Raw genomic sequence first — 23,621 nt, forward strand, 5'->3', positions numbered from 1 at the left:
TCTTTCAAATTTATTGAAACTGGGTTTGATTTTTGTTTTTTGTTGTTGTTGTTGTTGTTGTTTTTTGGTCAAGTAAAAATGTAATATTCTTTACTTTTTAAAGATTTTATTTATTTATTTGACAGAGAGAGATCACAAGTAGACAGAGAGGCAGGCAGAGAGAGGGGGAAGCAGGCTCCTCGCTGAGCAGAGAGCCCGATGCGGGGCTCGATCCCAGGACCCTGGGATCATGACCTGAGCCGAAGGCAGAGGCTTTAACCCACTGAGCCTCCCAGGGGCCCCAAAATGTAAATATTCCATATGTAGTTGAAAGTCTGAATAATATTGTCCAATATATTCTATACTCAAAATATAAAAGCTGGAAATAACTTCTTCAGATCTCTGTATCCTTATCACTTCATTACATTTATTTTATGTACTTGTTTGCCTATTTTATCCAAAGCTTTCTTTTTTTCCTTTCCCTCTCTTCTTGCTTTCTTTTGAATAGTCTGAAATCTGTCCCCCACCTAGTCCATTTTTTTTTTATTCTATTGGTTTGGAAGGTATACTTCTTTTTACAATTCTTCTTGTGGGCCTCCTTAAAATCTTATACTACACTCTGGTTTACAATTTAACAAAACCTACAATCAAACAGATTTTAATTCCCTCCACAAAATAATGCAAGGATCATAAAACACCTTATTCTGATCACTCCTTTCCATGTTGACCTTCCATTGCTCACATAGACTTGTCTTCTTTCTTTTCATCGCACAAACTGCAAGCTGATGTTGTACATACAGCTTTATTGTTGCTCAAATGTGTGATCGGATTTGCACACTAACTACTAGATTTTTATGTCTTGTACTTCCCTCTGTAATCAGTTCCTTTCTTGCTAAACTTACACATCAACAGTTCTTTAGTGAAGCTTTGTTGGTCTTTCATACTTTTTTGGATTTTATATTTTCTATGCATGACTTTACCTCACCTTCATTCTTGAACCATAAAGCAACAAGTCTACAGTTCCTGGTTGGCAATTATTCCCTCTCACAAACTTAAGTGTTCATGTCCCTGCTTTTATTGTTTGTCATTTGTCTCTCAGACCACTCTTACCAGCTTCTCTCTATTCTGGTGTTCAACAGTTCCAACATAAAGTGTTTCTGTGCATGGTAATTTCTTTACTTTTGTATTACTAGGGATTTGAAGGTCTTCCTGAATCTAAAGATTGGTGACTTTTCAATTCTGGGCAATTTCTATAGACGGTCTCTATGGATTGCCTTTCTATAGAAACACTTTTTAAGTGTTTCTTCTTTCCACATCTCTTCCTTCCAGAACTCCTATCTGACACAGAGATCTTGTGTTCTTCTCCATGCCCCTTGGCCTGGTTTTCATATTTCCTGCCTCTCTGTCTCCCTATGGAACATGCTGGGTTTTTTTTTTTTTAAGATTTTATTTATTTGTCAGAGAGAGAGGGAGAGAGAGCGAGCACAGGCAGACAGAATGGCAGGCAGAGGCAGAGGGAGAAGCAGGCTCCCTGCTGAGCAAGGAGCCCGATGCGGGACTCGATCCCAGGATGCTGGGATCATGACCTGAGCCGAAGGCAGCTGCTTAACCAACTGAGCCACCCAGGCGTCCCAACATGCTGGTTTTTTATTCCACGACTGTCTTCTAATTTGCTAAGTCTCTCTCCACCTGTGTCTAATCTGCCATGTCAGCAGCCACTGAATTCTTTATGCCAATGATAAAGAATTTCATTTCAACACTGTTCTTTCTCAATTCTGCTCATTTTGATCATCCTTATTTTCTCCATTCTCCCCATCTTTTATCTCCTTACACCTATACAACAAATTATAAATTGATCTCAATATCTACATTTATTTTTATCTGTGCAGTTTCTCATTTCTTCTGATTCTCCTTAGTGGTGCTTTGTTTCTTCTATGTGTTTTGTTCTTATTTTTATTGTAGGTATGTGTTTCCTGGACATGGATCCATGAGCCTAGATGATCGCAGAAGCAAAACACATTCAACAGGAAGACAAGACATGAGGAGACAGAAATGGAAACAGGTGTGTGTGTGTGTGTGTGTGTGTGTGTGTGTGTGTGTGTGTGTGTGTGAAAACCCTGGTGAGAATGTCAGTGCAGTGAGGTGTCCGTAGTTCAGGGTCAGTTAAAGGAGGAGATGAAAGCAGTGAGTGAAGAGAAGGGAACTTTCAAGGAGTGTGTGTGTGATATGAGAAAATACATGAAAGTTTTACCAGGGAAAGTAAGATCGTCTTTAGAAAGATTACTCTGGCAGTAGAATAAACTGAATTAGGAGAAGGTAAACTGGCGACAGGGAAACCATGGTGACAACTATCACACATCAGTTCCAGAGACATGGAGGGCTTGAACAAGTGGTGGAATAATTAATGTGGTGGAACAAATTGAAGAGAGAGTGCTAACCCCAATCTTTCAGAATCAAGCCGGAATGCTCCCTCTCTAGGGGTCCACACCGGTGTCTTCATACCCACTTTAACTGAGACTGCATCCCAAAGTACATACAGATACGTCTGGCTTGGAGACTAACACTCATTTAACAATCACAAAGGTCGAACCATCTGTATTGATGGCCAGATACTAAGTATCCTAGAAGACTTCCAAAAAAAATAGCCAGATAAAAAGTAGTGTCAGTTGGATTATACAATCCAATACCAAATAAATAGATAAATAATGTGATTAAAAATGGGCAGAAGATTTGAATAGACATTTTTCCAAAGAAGACATCCAGATGGCCAACAGACACATGAAAAGATGCTCAAGGTCACTCGGCATCAGGGAAACACAAATCAAAACCACAGTGAAATATCACCTCACACCTGTCAGAACAGTTAAACTATAAAAGACAAGAAACAGCAAGTGTTCGTGAGGATGTAGAGAAAAAGGAACCTCATGCATTGTTGGTGGGAATGTAAATTGGTGCATCCACTATGCAAACAGTACAAAGTTCCTCCACAAAAAAACTAAAAATAGAGGTGTGGTGGGTGGCTCAGGTGGTTAAACATCTGACTTGTGGTTTCAGCTCAGGTTTTGATCTCCTGGGTTCTGAGACGGAGCCCCACTTCAGGCTCCATGCTCACCAGGGAATCTGCTTGCAGATCCTCTCCCTCTGCCTTTCCCTCTATTTGGGTTCTCTTTCTTTCTCTCTCTAAAATAAATAAGTAAATCTTTTTTAAAATTTAAAAATAGAAATACCATATGATCCAGTAATCCTATTACTAGATATTTAAAGAAAATCAAAACAGTAAAAAGATACATGTACCCCCCAAGTTTATTCCAGCATTATTTACAAAAGCCGAAATATGGAAGCAACCTTCCTGTCCATCAATAGATGAATGGATAAAGAAGAGGTGATACACATGTGTGGTGTGTGTGTGTGTGTGTGTGTGTGTGTGTGTGTGTATATATATATATATATATATATATATATATATATATATATATAATGGAATATCACTCAACCATAAAAAAGAATGAGATCATGCCATTTGCAACAGCACGGATGAACCTAGAAGATATTATGCTAAAACAAAATGAACAAAAGCAGAAAGAGACCCATGAATACAAAGAACAAATTGGTGGTGGCCAGAGGGGCTGGGCAAAAATGGGAGCAGGGCAAGGGGGGTAGAGGCTTCCAATTCCAGAATGAGTAAGTCATGGGATGAAGGGTACAGCCTGGGAGTAGTCAGTGGCATTGAAGTTGGGTTGTCTGGTGACAGATGGCCATCCCCCTCCCTGTAAGCACAGCATGAAGGAGAGAGCTAGACAGTCACTATCCAGTCACTATGCTGTACATGGGTACCGACCACACTTCAATTAACCACCCCTCACCTCTCTGAAAGTATGGTCAGTGCCTTGAGGACTCTTGTTGAATTTTAGTTCTGTGCTACTTGAAAGGACGCTGCTGGAGTCAGCACCATGGAAATGGTGTCCCCACTACATCATTCTGAAAACAGGGTCAGAAGCAATCTTCACTTTGAAAGTAGACATATTCTCTAGGAAGCATCAAGCCCTCAAGTCCGTGAGTCATAAACATTTTCAATAATAGTAACAGGTTTTGTTGACTGGGAAGATCCTCCAGCCCAGACCAAGGGAGTCAAGCCTGAGACCCCACAGGAGCTTGCTCTGGGTGTGCTGGGTTCCTAGCCACAAGTCCACGGCTGCCATGCCAGAGACAGCTGTGGCTCAAATGAACGCAGCCTCCTGGTTGCCCAGACGGCAGTGGACAGCCACACTGAGGTGCAGGGGCCATCTGTCGGCTTCCCTGTCCTCTGCCATGTTGTACAGTCAGCCTTTCCCACTGGGCTGACATACGGCTTCAAGCATCTAGTGGGTGAACCAGGCTTCTGGGGACCTCCAGTGACACACTGCTCCCAAGCACCTCTATTTCACACCCCGAATATGGAGCCCAGCTCGGGCTTGATGTAGGATCTCCCTGGAAACAGACATCTCGTCCAAGGACCCCTGCCCAGAGGCCTCCTCATGCCTGCACATTGGTCTTGGGTAGTGTCCCTGACACCTGGCCTTTTCAGTGCCCCCTTAAGGTCCCAGCAGCTTTTAGAACATGCACTATGCACCTGGCCTCAGGCCAGAAATTTGGTCATGCATTTTTCAACTGAAAGAAAAGGAAACATTCGAAATCAGCGAGTGGGGTCTTTCCATGGGCAAATGATGAGCTCAGGGATACTCACACAAAAATTAACTTTTTACTGGGCTACCTGCAGAATGATTATAGAACACCCGTGAGGATGCTGCAGGGCTTCTGTATACTTTCCAAACAGCATATTTTGAATATATTAATTTCTTCTTTTCTTGGCAAATACTTAGCACCATCAGCCGGGCTGCAGGGACAAATGAATGTGATTCTGTTTTCAGGAACTTTAGAATCTAATGAAGGAGGCATACATGTAAGCGACCATCTGCTATATGAAGCAGATAAGCCGACGCTTTCATAGTAGATGTTAAACTAATTACCAAAATGGATGGGGCATTTCGCTTCCTTGTCAGGATGATGCAGGCAAAGCACCGGGTCAGGGACTGAATCCCAATCCCTTCCTGGCTCCACCCTGGGTGGGTCAGAAGGCCACCCCCTCCCTGTCACAGTCCCCTAGTAGAATCGGCCGCAAGGCCCAGCAGAGACAACATAGAGAGTCAGATCTAGGGATTTGGCTGGAAGTTTCGGGAAAGTGAATCATTGGCCTGTTTACGTACTCAACAGCCCACTGTCTCTCAGAACTACCCCATCCCTTCAAGAAGTCCCTGCTTTCCCGGAGCTTGGAACAAGGGACAAGTAAGTAAGCATGCACTGCTCTGAAGGGATAAGGGCCGGAGTCCAGCTAGGTGGGAGCATTGTCCCCAGCGGTGTGGCTGGGCAGCCCGACCTTGGCCGTGGATCTGCCAGACAGAGCACTGCCAGAGCACCAGGCCCGCCCGGGATGAGGAGGAGAGACCAAGCCTCTGTGCACAGCCTCACCCGCTGGCCCCAGCCCTGCCCGAAATGAAGCGATGGGCACCCACAGTTCCCCTCCTGGGGTAAGTCCATGTGATGGGGTTTTCTGCCACTTGGAACTGAAAGATGCTTGTGGGGGCCCTGGTCCGGACAGCTGCATTTCTCACTGGTCTATACACGAAGTCCAGCAAGCACCGAGTCCCGACAAGTGTCCCAGCGCGCAGTCACACTGCCCCCTCGCACTCAGTCCTGACCCCAGCAGCAGGAATGAGGGACACCTCTGGGCCAGCCTCAGCCCGCATGTCAGCCCAGGCGGTCACTCAGCCTCTCTGTCCGCGCAGAAACGGGGAGAGGATGAGGCTCGCGGAGGCTCTGCGGATGACAGCTGCGAAGCGCTCCTTGCCCAACCATGCATGCACCGACACGCACATGAGCAGACACACACACGCGCAAACGTGCACACCCGCGGACACGCACACGCAGACGCGCACACCCGCGGACAGGCACACGCGCCGACACGCACACGCCAGACACGCCACTCCCCCACCACCCCGGCCGGGCAACACTCCCACACCGCGTGCTTAGCTTCCCAGGTTGAGCTCTCCAGTTGCCCAGGATTCACAGACGTTAAAATAAGAACTAACTGGAGCCATGAGTCCTGCAGGCAGGGCCTGATTTAATGTCCCCAAGGAGCAGGTCACGCCTGCGGTCATCTGAGCTGGCGACTTCCCTGCGGGCTCACAAGCCCCAAAGAAAATGCCCGCAGTGTCTGAACAGCCCAACCCAGGGGACAAGGGGACGGCAGTGACCGAGCTGGTGGGGTGCTGGGTCTCAGCCCCTCGGGAGGTCACCGAGCCCCCAGCCCCACATGAGGGCTGCCAGCCGCGGCCCCAGTGGCCCGATGAATGCATGGCCTGGAAATTCCTTCTCCCTGGCAACAACCACTAAATCGGGGACAGAACCCCAAACCATAGATTCTGCGAAAGCCACATCTCAACCCTACTCGGGAAGCCAAAACTTACAGCTTGTCCTAGTCCCTGAAATTAACACGTGCGAAGTAATTTATTCTCCAGTTCAGGAAGCGGACTTCTCCACGTTTCTCTGCAGGAGTAACCCAACACCTATACCTAACACCCACAACTGTCTAACCCACGGTACTCAACAGCAGTAAAAGACCCCACCCAGATGAGATCCATGACACCATTTCTTGTCCTACAGCAGTGTGACAGGGCGATAAACCTTCATAGTTACCACTTGTATCTGAAAATAAATCAGTGTAACATGTACTGTCTTAGTGTCTAAGCTCTGATCAAACGGGAAATGACCAAGTCAGCCATGCTGCCTTATTTGGAAGAATTAGACAATCGTGTGGGCCTACTGAGCAATGCTCTGAGGGACAGTACAAAGGTCATGCTGTCGTCCTCTCTTTTCGCAGTATTTACAAGTTGTGTATAATTCTTCTCAACATGTGATAAAAGACATCTTTTTTTTTTTTTTTTTTTGGTTAGTATGTTTTTTTTTTTTAATTTTTTTATTTTTTTCAGCATAACAGTATTCATTATTTTTGCACCACACCCAGTGCGCCATGCAATCCGTGCCCTCTACAATACCCACCACCTGGTGCCCCCAACCTCCCACCCCCCACCCCTTCAAAATTCTCAGATCGTTTTTCAGAGTCCATAGTCTCTCATGGTTCACCTCCCCTTCCAATTTCCCTCAACTCCCTTCTCCTCTCCATCTCCCCTTGTCCTCCATGCTATTTGTTATGCTCCACAAATAAGTGAAACCATATGATAATTGACTCTCTCTGCTTGACTTATTTCACTCAGCATAATCTCTTCCAGTCCCGTCCATGTTGCTACAAAACTTGGGGATTCATCCTTTCTTTCTTTCTTTTTTTTTTTTTTTTACAGCTTTATAAACATATATTTTTATCCCCAGGGGTACAGGTCTGCGAATCGCCAGGTTTACACACTTCACAACACTCACCATAGCACATACCCTCCCCGATATCCATAACCCCACCCCCTCTCCCAACCCCCTCCCCCCATCAACCCTCAGTTTGTTTTGTGAGATTAAGAGTCACTTATGGTTTGTCTCCCTCCCAATCCCATCTTGTTTCATTTACTCTTCTCCTACCCCCTCGACCCCCCATGTTGCATCTCCTCTCCCTCATATCAGGGAGATCATATGATAGTTGTCTTTCTCCGATTGACTTATTTCGCTAAGCATGATACCCTCTAGTTCCATCCACGTCGTCGCAAATGGCAAGATTTCATTTCTTTTGATGGCTGCATAGTATTCCATTGTGTATATATACTACATCTTCTTTATCCATTCGTCTGTAGATGGACATCTAGGTTCTTTCCATAGTTTGGCTATTGTAGACATTGCTGCTATAAACATTCGGGTGCACGTGCCCCTTCGGATCACTACGTTTGTATCTTTAGGGTAAATACCCAGTAGTGCAATTGCAGGGTCATAGGGTAGTTCTATTTTCAACATTTTGAGGAACCTCCATGCTGTTTTCCAGAGTGGTTGCACCAGCTTGCATTCCCACCAACAGTGTAGGAGGGTTCCCCTTTCTCCGCATCCTCGCCAGCATCTGTCATTTCCTGACTTGTTCATTTTAGCCATTCTGACTGGTGTGAGGTGATATCTCATGGTGGTTTTGATTTGTATTTCCCTGATGCCGAGTGATATGGAGCACTTTTTCATGTGTCTGTTGGCCATCTGGATGTCTTCTTTGCAGAAATGTCTGTTCATGTCCTCTGCCCATTTCTTGATTGGATTATTTGTTCTTTGGGTGTTGAGTTTGCTAAGTTCTTTATAGATTTTGGACACTAGCCCTTTATCTGATATGTCATTTGCAAATATCTTCTCCCATTCTGTCAGTTGTCTTTTGGTTTTGTTCACTGTTTCCTTTGCTGTGCAAAAGCTTTTGATCTTGATAAAATCCCAAAAGTTCATTTTTGCCCTTGCTTCCCTTGCCTTTGGTGATGTTCCTAGGAAGATGTTGCTGCGGCTGAGGTCGAAGAGGTTGCTGCCTGTGTTCTCCTCGAGGATTTTGATGGATTCCTTTCTCACATTGAGATCCTTCATCCATTTTGAGTCTATTTTCGTGTGTGGTGTAAGGAAATGATCCAATTTCATTTTTCTGCATGTGGCTGTCCAATTTTCCCAACACCATTTATTGAAGAGGCTGTCTTTGTTCCATTGGACATTCTTTCCTGCTTTGTCGAAGATGAGTTGACCATAGAGTTGAGGGTCCATTTCTGGGCTCTCTATTCTGTTCCATTGATCTATGTGTCTGTTTTTGTGCCAGTACCATGCTGTCTTGATGATGACAGCTTTGTAATAGAGCTTGAAGTCCGGAATTGTGATGCCACCAACTTTGGCTTTCTTTTTCAATATTCCTTTGGCTATTCGAGGTCTAAAAGACATCTTTAAAGCATGTCATCCTACACCATAGAATTCAAATGAGGAATAACAAATATGTCTGTTTGGATGGTCTAATGCCTCTCAGAAATAGGCTGACATAAATAATTCAGTCTTTAAAAGTTACTCAACACAAACCTGCCCATGCGGAAAGCAGCAGCATGACAGCAGCCACAGGTGGCTGGGGGAGTGGGATCCTGCAGAAGTCACTCTGAAGCATTTTGTATGTTGAAGCCAAGCCTTTCAAGGCTCTAGAAAGTTAGTGGGGAGAGGCCCTTGGCTCTGCTACTTCCAGATTGTTGGAACTATTTTATACTTTCATAGTCAAAGACTAATTTTTATTTAAGGGGAAAAATTTAACTTGAAATTTGCTCAGTTCATTGAGAGGTTTCTGTTAGTGAATAGGTCCTTTATGAAGTACTTTTGAATGATTTGGGTTTTTTCCCCAAAAATCAACTAAAAAAGCAGATTTTCATGACCGCCAGTCCTCTCCCCAAAACCTCCTTCCAGGCCTGGGAGGGTCCCTGATGACGTATCTTCAGGTCATTCTGTCTGTTCTGCGTAGGGGTCTCCAGGATTGGAAGAGCTGGCTCTGCTCTTGCCCACCACTCTGTGTTGAGGATCGCCACGGACTGTGTGAGTTTTCAGTTTGTTTTCTCTGTGTTCCCAAAAGCCTCCTCACCACCTCGGTATTTCTGGGAAGTGCATTCAAACGCTATAAATACGCGTCTGTTTACTGGTTTGTCGCAGGCTCCTTCCAGACTGCCTGAACTCCGCTGCGCTGCAGCACACACCCATCTATCCCGTGCTCATTCTGCCCAACACGCTTTACTGTTGCAGGAGCGGACCCCCCATTCACCGCTCCAGGGGCACCCCTCTGACAGGCTCCCTTTCTGCCCCAGCTGATGAACGCAGAAGACTGGGCTCCCTCCAGACAAACTCAGAGCAGGCTACTGAGACAAAGAGAGGCCAGAACCAGTGAAAACCCTGGAAGGAGTTAAGCCCACACTGGTCAAGACGAAATGCCTTGACAGACCATATGGAGCCTCTTACCCTCATGGCCTGCCTGGAGATCGCGTACGCTCAGACAGTAACAAAGAATGTCGATGACACTTAGCAAATAATTACAAGAACCCATGTCGGGGGGCACCTGGGTGGCTCAGTGGGTTAAGCCGCTGCCTTCGGCTCAGGTCATGATCTCAGGGTCCTGGGATCGAGTCCCGCATCGGGCTCTCTGCTCAGCGGGGAGCCTGCTTCCCTCTCTCTCTCTCTCTCTGCCTGCCTCTCTGTCTACTTGTGATCTCTCTCTGTCAAATAAATAAATAAAATCTTTAAAAAAAAAAAAAAAAGAACCCATGTCGGCTGAAAGAACAAGGCTCCTGAAAAACAAAACCCTCGAGAAGAGATACATGACAAATACGTTCACTTAAATGAACGCTCATGGGGCGCCCACATGGCGCAGCCAGTCCAGCGACCAACTCTTGATTTTGGCTCAGGTTGTGATCTCAAGGCCGTGGGATCAAGCCCCACATGGGGCTCTGTGTTGAGCGTGGGATTCTTTGCTTCTCTCTCTGCCCCTCCCACATGTGTGCCTGCTCACTCTCCCTAAAAAATAAATACATACTTGTCATTTTATACCTCTTAGTAATTACAGAATTATGTCCAGTTACCAGGTTCCGCAGGCGTGTTTTTTATTCCAGATTACTAAGGCTCATCGTGTCACCAGGTTAGGGTGATTCCAAGACTACAAGGGCCTCAATATTATACCAAACCGGGCATATTATTTATATTTTAAAGGGATGATGCTGTGTGATCATTTCTGTTACAGGATTATATTCATGCACCTGCATCAGAGAAGACACGTACGGCTTCCATACATAAAGAAGCTGAGGCTCGACGAAGGAAGGGTTCGACTCTGGTGCAAATCTTCCAGCTGAAGTGGCACCACTACGAGGCCCATGGAGACCATGGTTTGGTTTCCCATGGCTGCCGTTAAAATGGGCTTGGTCCACACCCCCAGTCATCAGACATCTCTCCTATGTATGTAGGGATTTACTGGGGAAAAGGACATGTGTCAGTATATGAAAACAAATTCAGATGATCACTCCTAGAACAGAAGTGTGGACCCCACATGTAGTGGACTAGAAATGTATCTTTCTTTCTTGCAACGAGAAGGGCACTTTGGAAAGGAAGGATTCACAGGGAAGCTTCTAGAGAAAATTACAAGCACTGAGCTTTAACAAAGTGAAAACAAGTCAGTCATACTCACTAAACGGAATCCTGGATCTATAAAAAATGTCATCACTTGTGTCAAATAATCACCATCAATGACTGAAATTTCTCACATACGCTTGGGTCCTTTTCTGGTGGAGACGGAAAGGGGGCAGCAGCTGTCAGCTCTAGCTTATACTTTACTAGCTTATACTTTACATGGGGAAAATAATTCAGCTGTGAATTACCTTCCTATTGTGTTGTTCCCAAGTGGGGAGGGGGTACACATGGCCCTGCAGAGCGACGCACAATCTGGGAAACTGAGGGACAACAACCAAAATGTTGACGTTTTCATACTCAGATTATATCTCTTCTCCCTCCCAAAGGGTCTTGGAATTCATAAAGGATTTGTGGGCTCACCAGCATAATTCTCAATCAAAGAGCTATCACCTTCTTCCATTTGTGGCTCTTGGTAGGAAGTAAAGGAGCCAACAACAGCCTACATAGCAACTTCCAGAAAGGAGGGCTCTACCTTGGAATCTATATCCTAACTTCCCTCGTGAGTTATATAAGAGGACAGATCTGTATTAGAACACTCTCATCTTGACTCGGGACAGAGAGTTCTAGAGGACAGACCAGGGAGATGTTCACATTTTTTAAAAAAAACAGGTCCTAAACCCTGTTTTGCAGAATGCGGCTTGTTTTAGCTTCAAAAAGACAGAGAATACAGAGCAACAAAACAAGCCCACGGTCATGGCTATTTAGAAATATTCTCTCTCCCGTGTATCATCTTCCTGATATAAAATTTCCCACTGATTAGAAATGTTCGTACTGCACATGTGTAATCTCTGAGATGTCAAATCTTTCAAACAAGTCCTGTTCCTTGAGAGGATCTGTTGGGCTGACCCCTGGCTGGCTGCTTTACTACTGACAACTTGCTCTAAAGAGAGTAACTCTGTCTTTGGTCCATGTGGGCAAAGACCTTTGTCTTTTTTTACTCATATACAACTCTCATTAATTTCTAGTTAGTGCTCAAGAATATTTCATGTTTGTTCATTTTAAAGTTCTATTTGAAAGGATTATTTGAGTTTTGAAAACACTAAAACGGAGCAGGATGGGGGGGGCAAGGAGGATAGCCAACAGAACACTTCAGCAATATTCATATTCATGATTTCTTGTTTGTGCCTTAAATCCCATGCTGCTGGCAAACTCCTTGAGAATTTCTCAAATGTTGCGGCAGAACAAAAAAGACCCCTCTACCTTGACTTAGTAATAACGGATTGCAAATACGTGCTGACATATTTTGCTTGTACACACATTACAACACACACACCCCAAATAGCAGGAGTTAAAGAAACACCAATTTGGTCAAACTAGCAAATCTAGACATGAGATTCATTGACCATTTATTTCTACTGCTACAGATGTTGTGGCCAGAGGAGATTACTGAGAAATTATCAAAGGCCATCTGCGTGGCCTCTATGAATCTTTAAATCTGCAAAGTCATTTAAACATATACTGGATGCTTGAAGGGGTCAACTCTGTGGTGATCTGATCAAGGGCTTTAACCGGAGTGTCTAAGACATCCTTCCATTGCAAATGTACATGCGCTCTTGAATTTACTGAACTCTTCATAACAGTACTAAATATACCTAAACACACAGGCTGAAAAACAGAGACTAGCATCAGCACCTGGAGAGTCAGCCCGAGACCCAGAGGGGCTGAGCCTGGACACCCAGCCCGTCTCTGACCCGAGTGTCTGCACAGATATTCAAACACAGAACATCCCAGAGCACAGGATTCCTTAGAAGGATGTTCAGTGTCAAAGAGCCTGATACCTCCATGGGTTTCAGGGAGTAAAACACTAAGTGAAAATAAATACCACAACAACCGATCTTGCCAATACGCTGTAATCAGCACAACGGAGACAACGGAGAACGACAACACCGCACTCTGCTCTCCCTCACAGGAAGGATATTTGAAGCCCCTTTTCCTTTAAGCAGGAGTGACCTCCAGTGACTTTTTAATGGTACCTCAGAGTAGGACATGAATCATCCTACAATTTACTAATATCAACGGACCGTTAGCGGTGGTCGTTTTTAATTTCTTAGCAAAATGACAAGAGCTCTATTGCAGGATCTGAGGATCTGATTTTACGAAATGCCCCCAACTTAATTAAATCAGAGCAGTTGTCGTACCAAGCTAAATTAAAATTGTGTCTGAAACACGGGGCAGTATTTGCTGAAGGGAGATTAAGGTTAATTTTGAGGAGTGACTCATACCTGATATGGCATTAAATGAGCCAATACTAGCTGATGATACCAGAAAATCATCACCCCCTGCGGCATCCACGGATGAAGGAGTGGGACAGTGACTTCAGGTGGAAAGCTTTTTCACTTTAGCCAACTTCCCGGTGAGGGCAGAGTCGGGCCGCCCTGCAAGGGCTGAATCCGGAAGCCCCCAAAGCAAGGTCAGTTTCTGAAGGAGCCTGCTAGCCCTTTCCGGAAACGCACACCAGCTTGTCCTGAGCCCTACACCTGATCTGGTTTTGTTTTATCTTATCTTATCTTATTATTTATTTTATTTTTCTTGAAGGGAATAGGGGCCAGGAGAGAAGACAGGAGGGACTTTCTTAAAACCCCTTAAGGGAAGAAAAGCCTCGGATGGCGATTTCAGTCTGAGCAGCAGTCTTCCAACTTTTCCTGATGTTCAGAGTGAAATCCCCGAAGGGCCGAGCCTCTAGACCTGCAGCGGCATCTTTGGACGGGGTCAGCCCGAGCTCGCCCGGCGCCCGCAGACTCTGGCCTCGACGAGCCCTGCACCCACCGCCGCGCGGAGTCAGACCTGAAGCGAGCGCGGAGGGCAGGCTGCGCTCCCGGGGCGCGAGGGGTCCGGCCTCCCCGAGCTGCGGGGCCGGTCCGGGGCGGGCTGCGGGCTCCCGGGCGCGGACTCCGCAGGGCGCGCACTGCAGACGCGCTAATGCAGGACGCGCCGCGCGCGGACCCGGCTCCCGCAGCCCGCACCTCCCGCGCCCAAGGGACACAGCCCCGCCGGCCTGACCCCCCTCGGGCGCCAGCCCCGCCTGTTCTCGAGCGGACCCCGGGCTCCACCAGAACTTGGGCTGTCCCCGAAAGACTCCGCTCCCGGCAGGGACACCGCAAACACCCGGTTGGCTGTGCTTGCGACTTGGCGGGAGGGAAGAGCCCTGCGCGCCCCGCTGCGGGCGCTGGGACGCGGAGCGCTGCCTCGGGACGCCCCTTCCCCGCACCCTGCAGCGGCGCCTCTGCAAACCCGCGCGCGCAGGAGAGCACGAACCCCAAGCCGGGCAAGTTCCCGGAGGACGGGCGTACTCACGAGCTTCCCCCACCGCCGCCGGGCTCCAGGGCCGCGCCGCCCAGACCAAGAGCATCCCGAGGAAGGCCGCCGCGCCCGGCTCCATGGCCCCGCGCCCTGCGCCCGCGGCGTCTGGCGACTCCGGTGGGCCCGCCCGCAAGCTCCCGGCCGGGGTGGCACCGCCCGCTCCGCGCTCTGCGGGTCCGCCAGCCCCGAGCCCCGCAGCCCCCCCTGCGGCCACACCCACTGCCGCCCGCCCCGCGCCCGCGCTGCGGCCCCGCACGGCCCCGGGCGCCCCTGGCGGCGGCGGGCGGAAGTGCGCGCTGACCCCGGCCTGCCATCCGTCCGCGCTGCGCTGGGGACCCTGAGGCCGCCGCCGCCAGCCCGGCTCGCTCGTGCGCGGGGCTCCCCCTGACCGCTTGGCCCGGCCCGCCCAGTCCGAGGAGCGTCCGCCCGGGCTCCAGGGAAGGGTCCCCTGCGGCTTGGGGGTGGGTGCGCGGGTGTGCGTGTGCCGCGTGCGGGTGTCCGTAGTGGGAAAGGCGAGGCGGGGAGAGAAACAGCTAATCAGCTAATCGGGTCGGAAGACGACGTTTACGTGAATGGAAAAATGTTGTAAAGAGGACTTCTTGCCTTCTGAACTCGTGAATGATTCACGCAAAAACACCTCGTGATCCCCGTAGGCAGGCCAGACCGAGATGGACATTGTCAACTTTGGCGGTGATCTGTGTCCACTTGTAGCTCAATAAGGCTGGGGGGGGTGGATATACACACACACATTTTTTTTTAATTTTTTTTATTTTAAACGCTTCCCCACTTGAGCTACGGGTCATCATTTTACTATGGACAGCGCTACTTGGAGATTTGAGGGCTAAGACCGATGGACAGATAAAACCACACACTGCACCTTGGCAGAAGGAATAACAACCAAATGCCATGCCGAGCTGACCTTATACCAAGCAGGTGCACTGAATAGATTTAATTGAAGAGTGAAAGCTTTTGAAACAACTCGTGTCTACTGTATGTGCCTTGCTTTCCACTCAGATTCTCTCATAACAGTTCCCCAAAGAACATATTCTTTTAATGATGGTGTATTAAAGGAAAAGCATATCAAAGGGGGCGGGGGCTTCACAGCATAAAGATAAAAACCAGAAGCCCATGGAGGGAGCAGCATTTCAAGACCTGTGACCTAGAACTCAGTTGGCAGCTTAGTGACTTGTCTCCTCCCCCGAAAGGGCTCCTAGCAGGTATAAATCCAGGAGTTAGGAACTCGACATCACGGATCAATAGGGTCCTAAAACTGATCAGACTCGTGACAAATGTGCTGAGATGGGGAAACAGGCTCCAGGCATCCTTGTGCCGCCCAAAGTGGCTGTAATACGAAAGGAACTTTAACCTTTAGCAGACCCCCACTTGCCTGAGAGCACAGCAGGCAGAAAAGGGGTTTTTATGGTTATTTTGCCTGGGAGGTGGGGAGGACAAACCAGAAATGGAAAATTTAAATAGCTTTGCCAAAGTCATAGTATTAACAGCTGAAAGGACTGAGAATTAGACCAAATGCAGAGATTCTGATCTCAACTTATGGTTTCCTCCACCCTCACTTGGGCCCCTGGGAATCAGGAACACTCTCCCCTCCCCCGACCCCAGCAAAAGGCAGTGACAACAAAACCTGTTCAGGAGGTGTGTTTAGAACCTTGCAAAAAAGCCACAGGCATTGCAATGACCTTCATTCGTTCATCAGACACTTCCCCCGGGCCTGCCAGGAGTCCCGGGACTGGGACATTTTATTTCTAATTTTGTAAAGCAAATATAAATTAACAATTTACATCAAGGGTCTAATACATTTTTTAAACGACCTATAACCCAAACATGGTAAGTGTGTATTCTTAGCCTAAATAAATGGTCACAACGTTCCTCTGAAGTAAATACTAAGCCCTGTTGACAGATTGGCTGGACCTCAGAGAGGGTTAGGGGTGTACACCGCCCAGAGTCACACAGCAAGCCGGGATTGAAAGCCAGGTTCACTGAACTCTGAGAACACCTTCTCACAGAGACAGTGTCTCCACAACGGAGAAGTTGTCACCCTGTGAAAACTATACTCATTTGGAACACTGAAAATATAAAATTAAATTTAAAAAAAAAAACCATACTCAGTGGTTCACAGGAAACCCATTTAGAATGCCTTGGTCAGCACCTCAGTAATTGATACCAATAAAGCCAGAAAGGACAGTGAAGGTAAATCACTTGAGCGGGGATTAGGATGGGTTTTTACAAGTCAGATGAGACCCAGCAACAGGAGGGAGTGAGACCCCTGAGTGGCCTTCCCCCTGTAGAGCACGGCATTGAGCTGTTAACAAAAATTCAACTGAGTAAATTTTAAAGTCTATTTGACTTTATTAATTGATTCAGGAGTCCAGCAACATCCCATCTAGCAAACAGAGGGGAATTCCAAAGGGCTCTAGAACGGGAAAGGTTTTTTAAGGACGAGGGAGTCATAAACAGAAAAAGAAAAAAAAGGATTATTTGGGGTAGGATCATCTTCCTTTAGGGAAAGGGGGTGTTATTAGGTGGATTACTTCATCTTGCTTTGGGGGTTGGAGAGGACCCATGTGACAGATTACATTGTTAATGCTGACCAGAGAAGCCCGGATTGATCAGTTAAGACTATATTTCTGGGGGCGCCTGGGTGGCTCAGTGGGTTAAGCCGCTGCCTTCGGCTCAGGTCATGATCTCAGGGTCCTGGGATCGAGTCCCACATCGGACTCTCTGCTCAGCAGGAAGCCTGCTTCTCTCTCTCTCTCTCTCTCTGCCTGCCTCTCCGTCTACTTGTATCTCTCTGTCAAATAAATAAATAAAATCTTTAAAAAAAAAAAAGACTATATTTCTGGGGGAGGTTGAAACTTTGATTAGGTTAGGTATTAAGCCCTGGTTTGGTGGTTTGGTCTAGCATAAATGACTCAATTTGGGGCTTGTGGTTTTCTTTTTAAAAGGATGCTGGACCAGGGCACCTGGGTAGCTCAGTTGGTTAAGTGTCTGCATTGGTCTCGGATCTTGATCCCAGAGTCCTAGGATCGGGTCCCAAGTGGGGCTCCCTGCTCAGCAGAGAGTCTGCTTCTCCCTCTCCCTCTGCCACTCCCTCTGCTTGTGCTCTCTCTCTCTCTCTGTCAAATAAATAAATAAAATCTTTAAAAAAAAAATAAAAGAATGCCGGACTGGACATCAACACTGTGGTCACGACATGACCTCCCAGGACAAGGGCAGCCAGGGTGAGCAGTGCCCAGAGCAGAGCCCTGTGAGCAGGTGACCAGTGCGCCGCATCCATTCATCCCTCTCTGGCTGTGTCCTCCAGGAGGAGACTGAGTGGCTTGCTTTTTGGTTGTTTGGTTTGTGTCATGGCAACCACAGGCTGACCTAGAGCCATCAGGGAATCACGGGTTTGAAGCCCCCACAGAAGTCTGGAGCCCGCAGCACAGACCAGCTGCAGAGACACCTTGGCAGCCGGCAACAGCCTTGGGCCCCTGCCAGCTGCTCAACACCTGGGAGCCTCGGCCTCCCGGTCTGTTTAATAAGTTCCTCTCCATGGAGGACGGCTCCAAGCACTAAAGGAGAAAATGTGTGTTGAAGCTTAATGTCCTGTGCCTGTCCGGAGGGCACTGGGTTGTGCGGGCGCGTCACTGGGAGCTCTGGGCTGGGAGGAGAGTTCACGCCAGCCCAGGGACCACCAACAACCGGGAGCTAATGCACTCCATTCCCTGACCCTTCTCCATAGCTCTTTGCTATTTTAAGTAGCAAAGATGAAAAAAAAATGTGGAGATGGAATCTGGCACATTGCTAGAGCTGATGATTCAGACCCCCAGACTGTGCGCGCACACAGCCGTCAGAGTTTGTACCAAACACAAAAGAGAACTTAATCTCAGCATGAGTCACAACAGAAGACAAGAAATGACTGCTCACGTTTGGAGGGGTATAGACGCTCATGTATGTCACTGCACACAGGCTACCTACGGAAATACTCCAAGGGAAACCGAGCCCCTAGCATTTCCTGGCCAGTGTCCTCTGTCCCTGCATACCTGGGTCCCCTCCATCCCTCAGCAGAGGAACAACCAACTTGCCTACCACAGTGAACATTCTTCTGAAGGCTGTCCACAGACTGAAACACGATTGCATTAATTCCCCTCTTCATTCAGCAATTTCTTCCCTATAAATTCTTATTTCTGCATGTTTTATTTAAGTCTAGAAATACATTTAACTTTACCCTCATAGTGGGAACAGATTTGTCATTAAATCCTCTGTAAGTTAGAATACTGTGAATAAAATATAATAGTATTTCTATTAGGAGTAATTTTTCCCATAAGCCCCTGAGCAACAAATCCTGAAGAACAATTATCAAGAGACAGACTCCAGGGAGAATAAATGTCCCACGTGTGATATAGGGCACACTGCACAGCATCTTTCCAGGTTCTCTCCGATGAGCTGTGTTCCCTGTAATTAGTCCTTGGAAAGCCGGGATTTTAACAGCCAAAGGGTTGTGCATCTGATTACATAAATCTCAGCTACAAGAATAGTCAACCTCATACTTCTTACAAATTCAGTCTGCTTCAACCCAGTAGGACCTTTTGTGACGACCACTGGTGTCTAAGACAACCTACAATAAGCTCCCACCAAGAACTTGGAGTATAAAAACAATACTGCATGGTATTCCCCAAAGTTTGTGAGGAAACATCCCACATGATTACTCCCAGATCATCACACACAGTTTCCCTGACGTTCTGGCTTGGATGGAATCAGAGAAGCTTAAAATTAAGATGGCGCCCAGAGTCAGGTGGCCAGCACTCCCCCAGTCCAAGCACTACCTTCCCCAACACCAAGCCTTCACATGCTGACTGATGAGTGCCAAAGGCCAAGGCACACCCTTTGGGAAAGAAGGCAGATGCTAGGATTCCCTCCAATCACAACCCACCGGCAGATACATTCACGGAGTCAACGACATGAGTTTCCACAAACAGTTCTCTTCTTCTTTAAAAAAAAAAAAAATTACAGAGATCTATTTGTACCTTTGCAACCAAATTTCTAATTCTATGGAAGACACGAAAGGTACCTCTGATTTTTTCCCTCACTTCTTTTGGGCCAGGAGGGAGGAGACAGCATGGAATATATCTAAAAAGTGTGGGTTTTTTCCTCTTAAGATTAGAATCAACATCTGAGCTTGACATACGAATTTTTAGAGTCCTCCTACTGGAAGGGGCACGATGTTGAAATACAATTTTATACATCCAAACTAAATTGTACCTCTTTCAATATGGAAAGCGAAAATAAATAAATAAATAAATAAATCCATTTGGGTTGAGAGATTCATTTGCTAAATGAGCTTTTAGGGCAAAAACAAATGTCAGTTAATATACTACAGTTTGAGAAGAGTTTGAGTAGAACCCAAAAGGGAGTTAAACATTTTTATGAGTTTAGCTGTTGAAATTTTTAGGCTTAATGGTGAAAAGCTAAGAAACTCTTTTTCAGAAGCACATACTTAATCTGTAAATCATGGTCACCACAAACAAGTTAAGAAAATGTAAAGAAAAAAAAAGGCGCCTGGGCGGCTCAGTCCATTGAGTGACTGCCTTCAGCTCAGGTCAGGATTGAGTCCCAGGATTGAGTCCCACATGGGGCTTCCTGCTCAGCAGGATGTCTGCTTCTCCCTCTGACCTTCCCCTCTCATGGTCCCTCATTGTCTCTCTCTCCCTCCCAAATAAATAAATAAAATATTTTTTAATGTAAAAAAAAATTGAAGAAAGAAGAGAAAAGAAAATGTGGGCAGTGTGAAGTCTTGGTTTCATTACAGGGTAAGACGAGTAATAATGATGTCTTGAGCATCCAATTCCAGGCATAAAACATACTTTCTAAATTTGGTTGAGAATGAAATTGGCTCTGGTCTCAGTGGGACATCAACCAGAAGGCCCTGATAGTGCCCCTATAACATGTTTTGTATCTTGCCATCAAGAATCATAAAGTTTGCTCTTCAGAAATTCAGGAAGCATGAACATTGCTGCATTTTTTCTCTTTTAGCTTAATATTTGAATAAGAAATTGTATTAATTCCATCATCTTCTTTTTAAAGATTTTATTTATTTATTTGACAGACAGAGATCACAAGCAGGCAGAGGCAGAGGCAGGCAGAGAGAGAGAGAGGAGGAAGCAGTCTCCCCACTGAGCAGAGAGCCCGATGCGGGGTTTGATCCCAGGATCCTGAGATCATGACCTGAGCTGAAGGCAGAGGCTTTAACCCACTGAGCCACCCAGGTCCCCCCCCCTTTTTTTGGTTAAAAGGTTTACTGTGCTTTAAGGCAATGATGCTCATAAATGCAATTTATATTGTTGTAATCACTGGTGACGAAATGTTACCATTTTTGGTAAATTTGTATTTGAAACTTATTTTGACAATAAAACATGCTCCAAACTGTGTCAAATTTAAGAATACTGAGACTCACCATAATAATAATAATAATAATAATAATAATCGTAGTAGTAGTAGTAGTAGTAGTAGTAGAAGGACAGGGAATACTAAATATTGGTGAAGAAGTAAACTAGGAGTCCTCGCCCACCCCTGGCAGGAATGTGACCTGGCACAGCTGCTTTGGGACAAAGTCTGGGGGTTCTTCCAGGGGTTAAATGTGGAGTGACTATAACAGTGCGACTACCAGCTACACACTCGAGAGACACGAAAACCTGCCCCAACACGAACTTGAGCACAAATGTTTGTGGCAGCATTACTCACAAGAGCCAAAAGGCGAAGACAACCCAGACAACGCCCGTCAACACAGGAGTGGATAAATGAAATGTGGTCTATGCAGACAATCAAATACTATCTCACCTTTAACGGGAAGGAACTTCTGATGTACGCTCCAACATGGGAGAACCCTGAAGGCATCGTGCTGAGTGAAATAAGCCAATCCCAAAAGACCAAACAGGATATGATCCCACTCCTCTAAGGGCACTTCCGAGACAGGTGAAGAGACAGAAAGTAGATTAGTGATCACCAGAGGCTGTGGGGAGGGAGCACGGGGAGATAGTGTTTCATGCATACAGAGTTTCAGCTGGGGACGATGAGAAGGTTCTGGAAGGTATGGTGGTGAGGGTTGCACAACATCGTGACTGAAATGCCCCCAAATTACATGCCTAAAAATGATTACAATGGTGAACTTTATGTTATGTATATTGTATCCCAGAAAAAAAAAATAAGAAAAAATATAGCTTCATCAATACAAAAGTTTAACTTTAGTAGACTTACCTTGATTTGGATGAATTCAGTCATTAAAATGTTGAGTGGGGAAGAAATACTACTGAAGTATTTGGAGGAACCTTGAAAACATGCTAAGTGAAGGTTGGCCCCAAGGACCACGTATTATATAAGCCCATTGATAAGAATTTCTCAGAAAAGACAAATCTATAGAGACAGAAACTAGACTAGCTCTTGCTTAGGGCTGGGCAGGGGGAGAGGGAGTAGAAGAACAAGAGGATAACAGTTAAGGGGAGAAAGGTTTCTTTGGGGGGTAATAAAAATACTCTAAAATGGGTTGTGGCGCTGAATGTACAACCTGTCGAGTATATTAAAAACCACTGGACACCTTAAAGAGGTGAATTGGATGGTAGGTATCTCAAAGCCATTTTTAAGGAAGAACACAGGAACTCTAAAAATACAATGAACCCATTAGCATCTACTCAACCACAGCTGTTGCAGACAGAAATGTGACTGACAAGAGGTCACATCCATAAGCCGCTCATCAGCCCTTCCTCCAGCACCTTGGCGAGCACTCCACTGACCAAAGCAAATCTCATGGCCAAAGGTAGAATCAAGGGCCAGGACGGCAGATCCAGCTTCACCTTCATGTTCTCCCTATTTCTACACACAATTGTATCCAGAACTTTGAGATGTCTTGCTTTATTTCCGTCTCATATGATTTAAATATTAGCTGCATTTAACATTTTTATAATTCAGCTTGAACAAGGGCTGCATAATTCAGGTAGATGGAAAAGCGAATTGAATCTATTTGCAACAGTGAGCTCTGAAATGCCCCTGGACAATGCTGTACGTGACATGAGCCTCAACTGTGTCTGGAACCTTCTCCTTAAAGCATCTTTGTAGCAGACGTCTTTGCTGCAAGTGTGTTCACAGCAAGCGTTTTTGCTGTACAACCAACAGAAGCAATTTTGCCATAAAAAATTTAAAGGACTAAAAAAAGATGGTTGGATGGCAGTTTGGTTTGACAGTTTGGTTTCATTTCTCCATTGACATGCTGCTCTCATCGTCACAGCATGTAAATTGTAACCCCCACAGTGGCCCACAGAGTGGCGCGATTCTGAACCAACATTGCCCGTAGAACTTTGGAACGTCTGTCGATGGACTCGTTGGCAATATGCCCAGAGCAAACAACAGTGTGGAAGGCTTTCACACGTGCCATGGAACTCAGTTACAAAAATGTGTCCTGGTCTTTGGAAACTGATACTCCTCTTAATGAAGGATGGAATTTTAGTGGGAAAAAATGTGATGCCCAATGAGGAGACAACTTGACAGGCAAAAAAAAAAAAAGAATGAACAAAGAGGTTAGAGACAAGTGTTGAGGTACAATCCAGAAGATCAAATCAGTTATATGCAGTGTTGCCATGAATCTACACACATTTTAAGTGCATTCAAATATTTTGTACTTCATAGCAAAGTGTTTTGAATTTTGCTATTGATTTTTCATGTTATGTGGTGTCCTTCTCAATGAATGTGTCTGTTTCATTTTTTGTGATTTTAACTTTTATGGCAAAATTACCTATGGTCAATTTCCTAAGTGGCGGAAGTGTTTGCTGCGTAAATGCTCACGGCCAAGATGTTTCCGGCGAAACTACAGAGAGCCCAGCTTGATGACTTGCCTTTTAATTATAGGAAATTTTAGCTTTTGCAAAGATAACTACTTTTTAAAGTGCTTTTCGAAATATTCTTCTCTTATCACTGACATGCATGCCTGTATGCACAAAGAATAATTGGAACAGGAAAATGTTAATAACGACCCACAGCACATGCGCACACACACACACACGCACACTCCCACTGCTCTTGCCTGTGGGTGAAAAGTACCAGGTCACTGATGAAACAGATGTTAACTCTTTCTTTATGTGCATTTATAAGACTGAGTTCGCTTTATT

The 23,621-nt window shown here is 46.0% G+C and overlaps 1 protein-coding gene across 1 annotated transcript in view; it reads right to left on the reverse strand.

Moving 5' to 3' along the window:
* The window catches only part of LOC125080705 (contactin-associated protein-like 3), a 202,819-nt gene extending 188,184 nt beyond the window's left edge, over positions 1-14,635 (reverse strand). The window contains exon 1 of the mRNA XM_047694676.1: positions 14,464-14,635. Within this exon, the coding sequence (XP_047550632.1) occupies positions 14,464-14,548 (85 nt within the window). The 5' untranslated portion in view covers positions 14,549-14,635. The remainder of the gene's footprint in view (positions 1-14,463) is intronic.
* Positions 14,636-23,621: the final 8,986 nt, after the last annotated feature.

Source organism: Lutra lutra, chromosome 11, assembly GCF_902655055.1.
Source record: "Lutra lutra chromosome 11, mLutLut1.2, whole genome shotgun sequence".
Classification (NCBI taxonomy): Eukaryota; Metazoa; Chordata; class Mammalia; order Carnivora; family Mustelidae; genus Lutra; species Lutra lutra.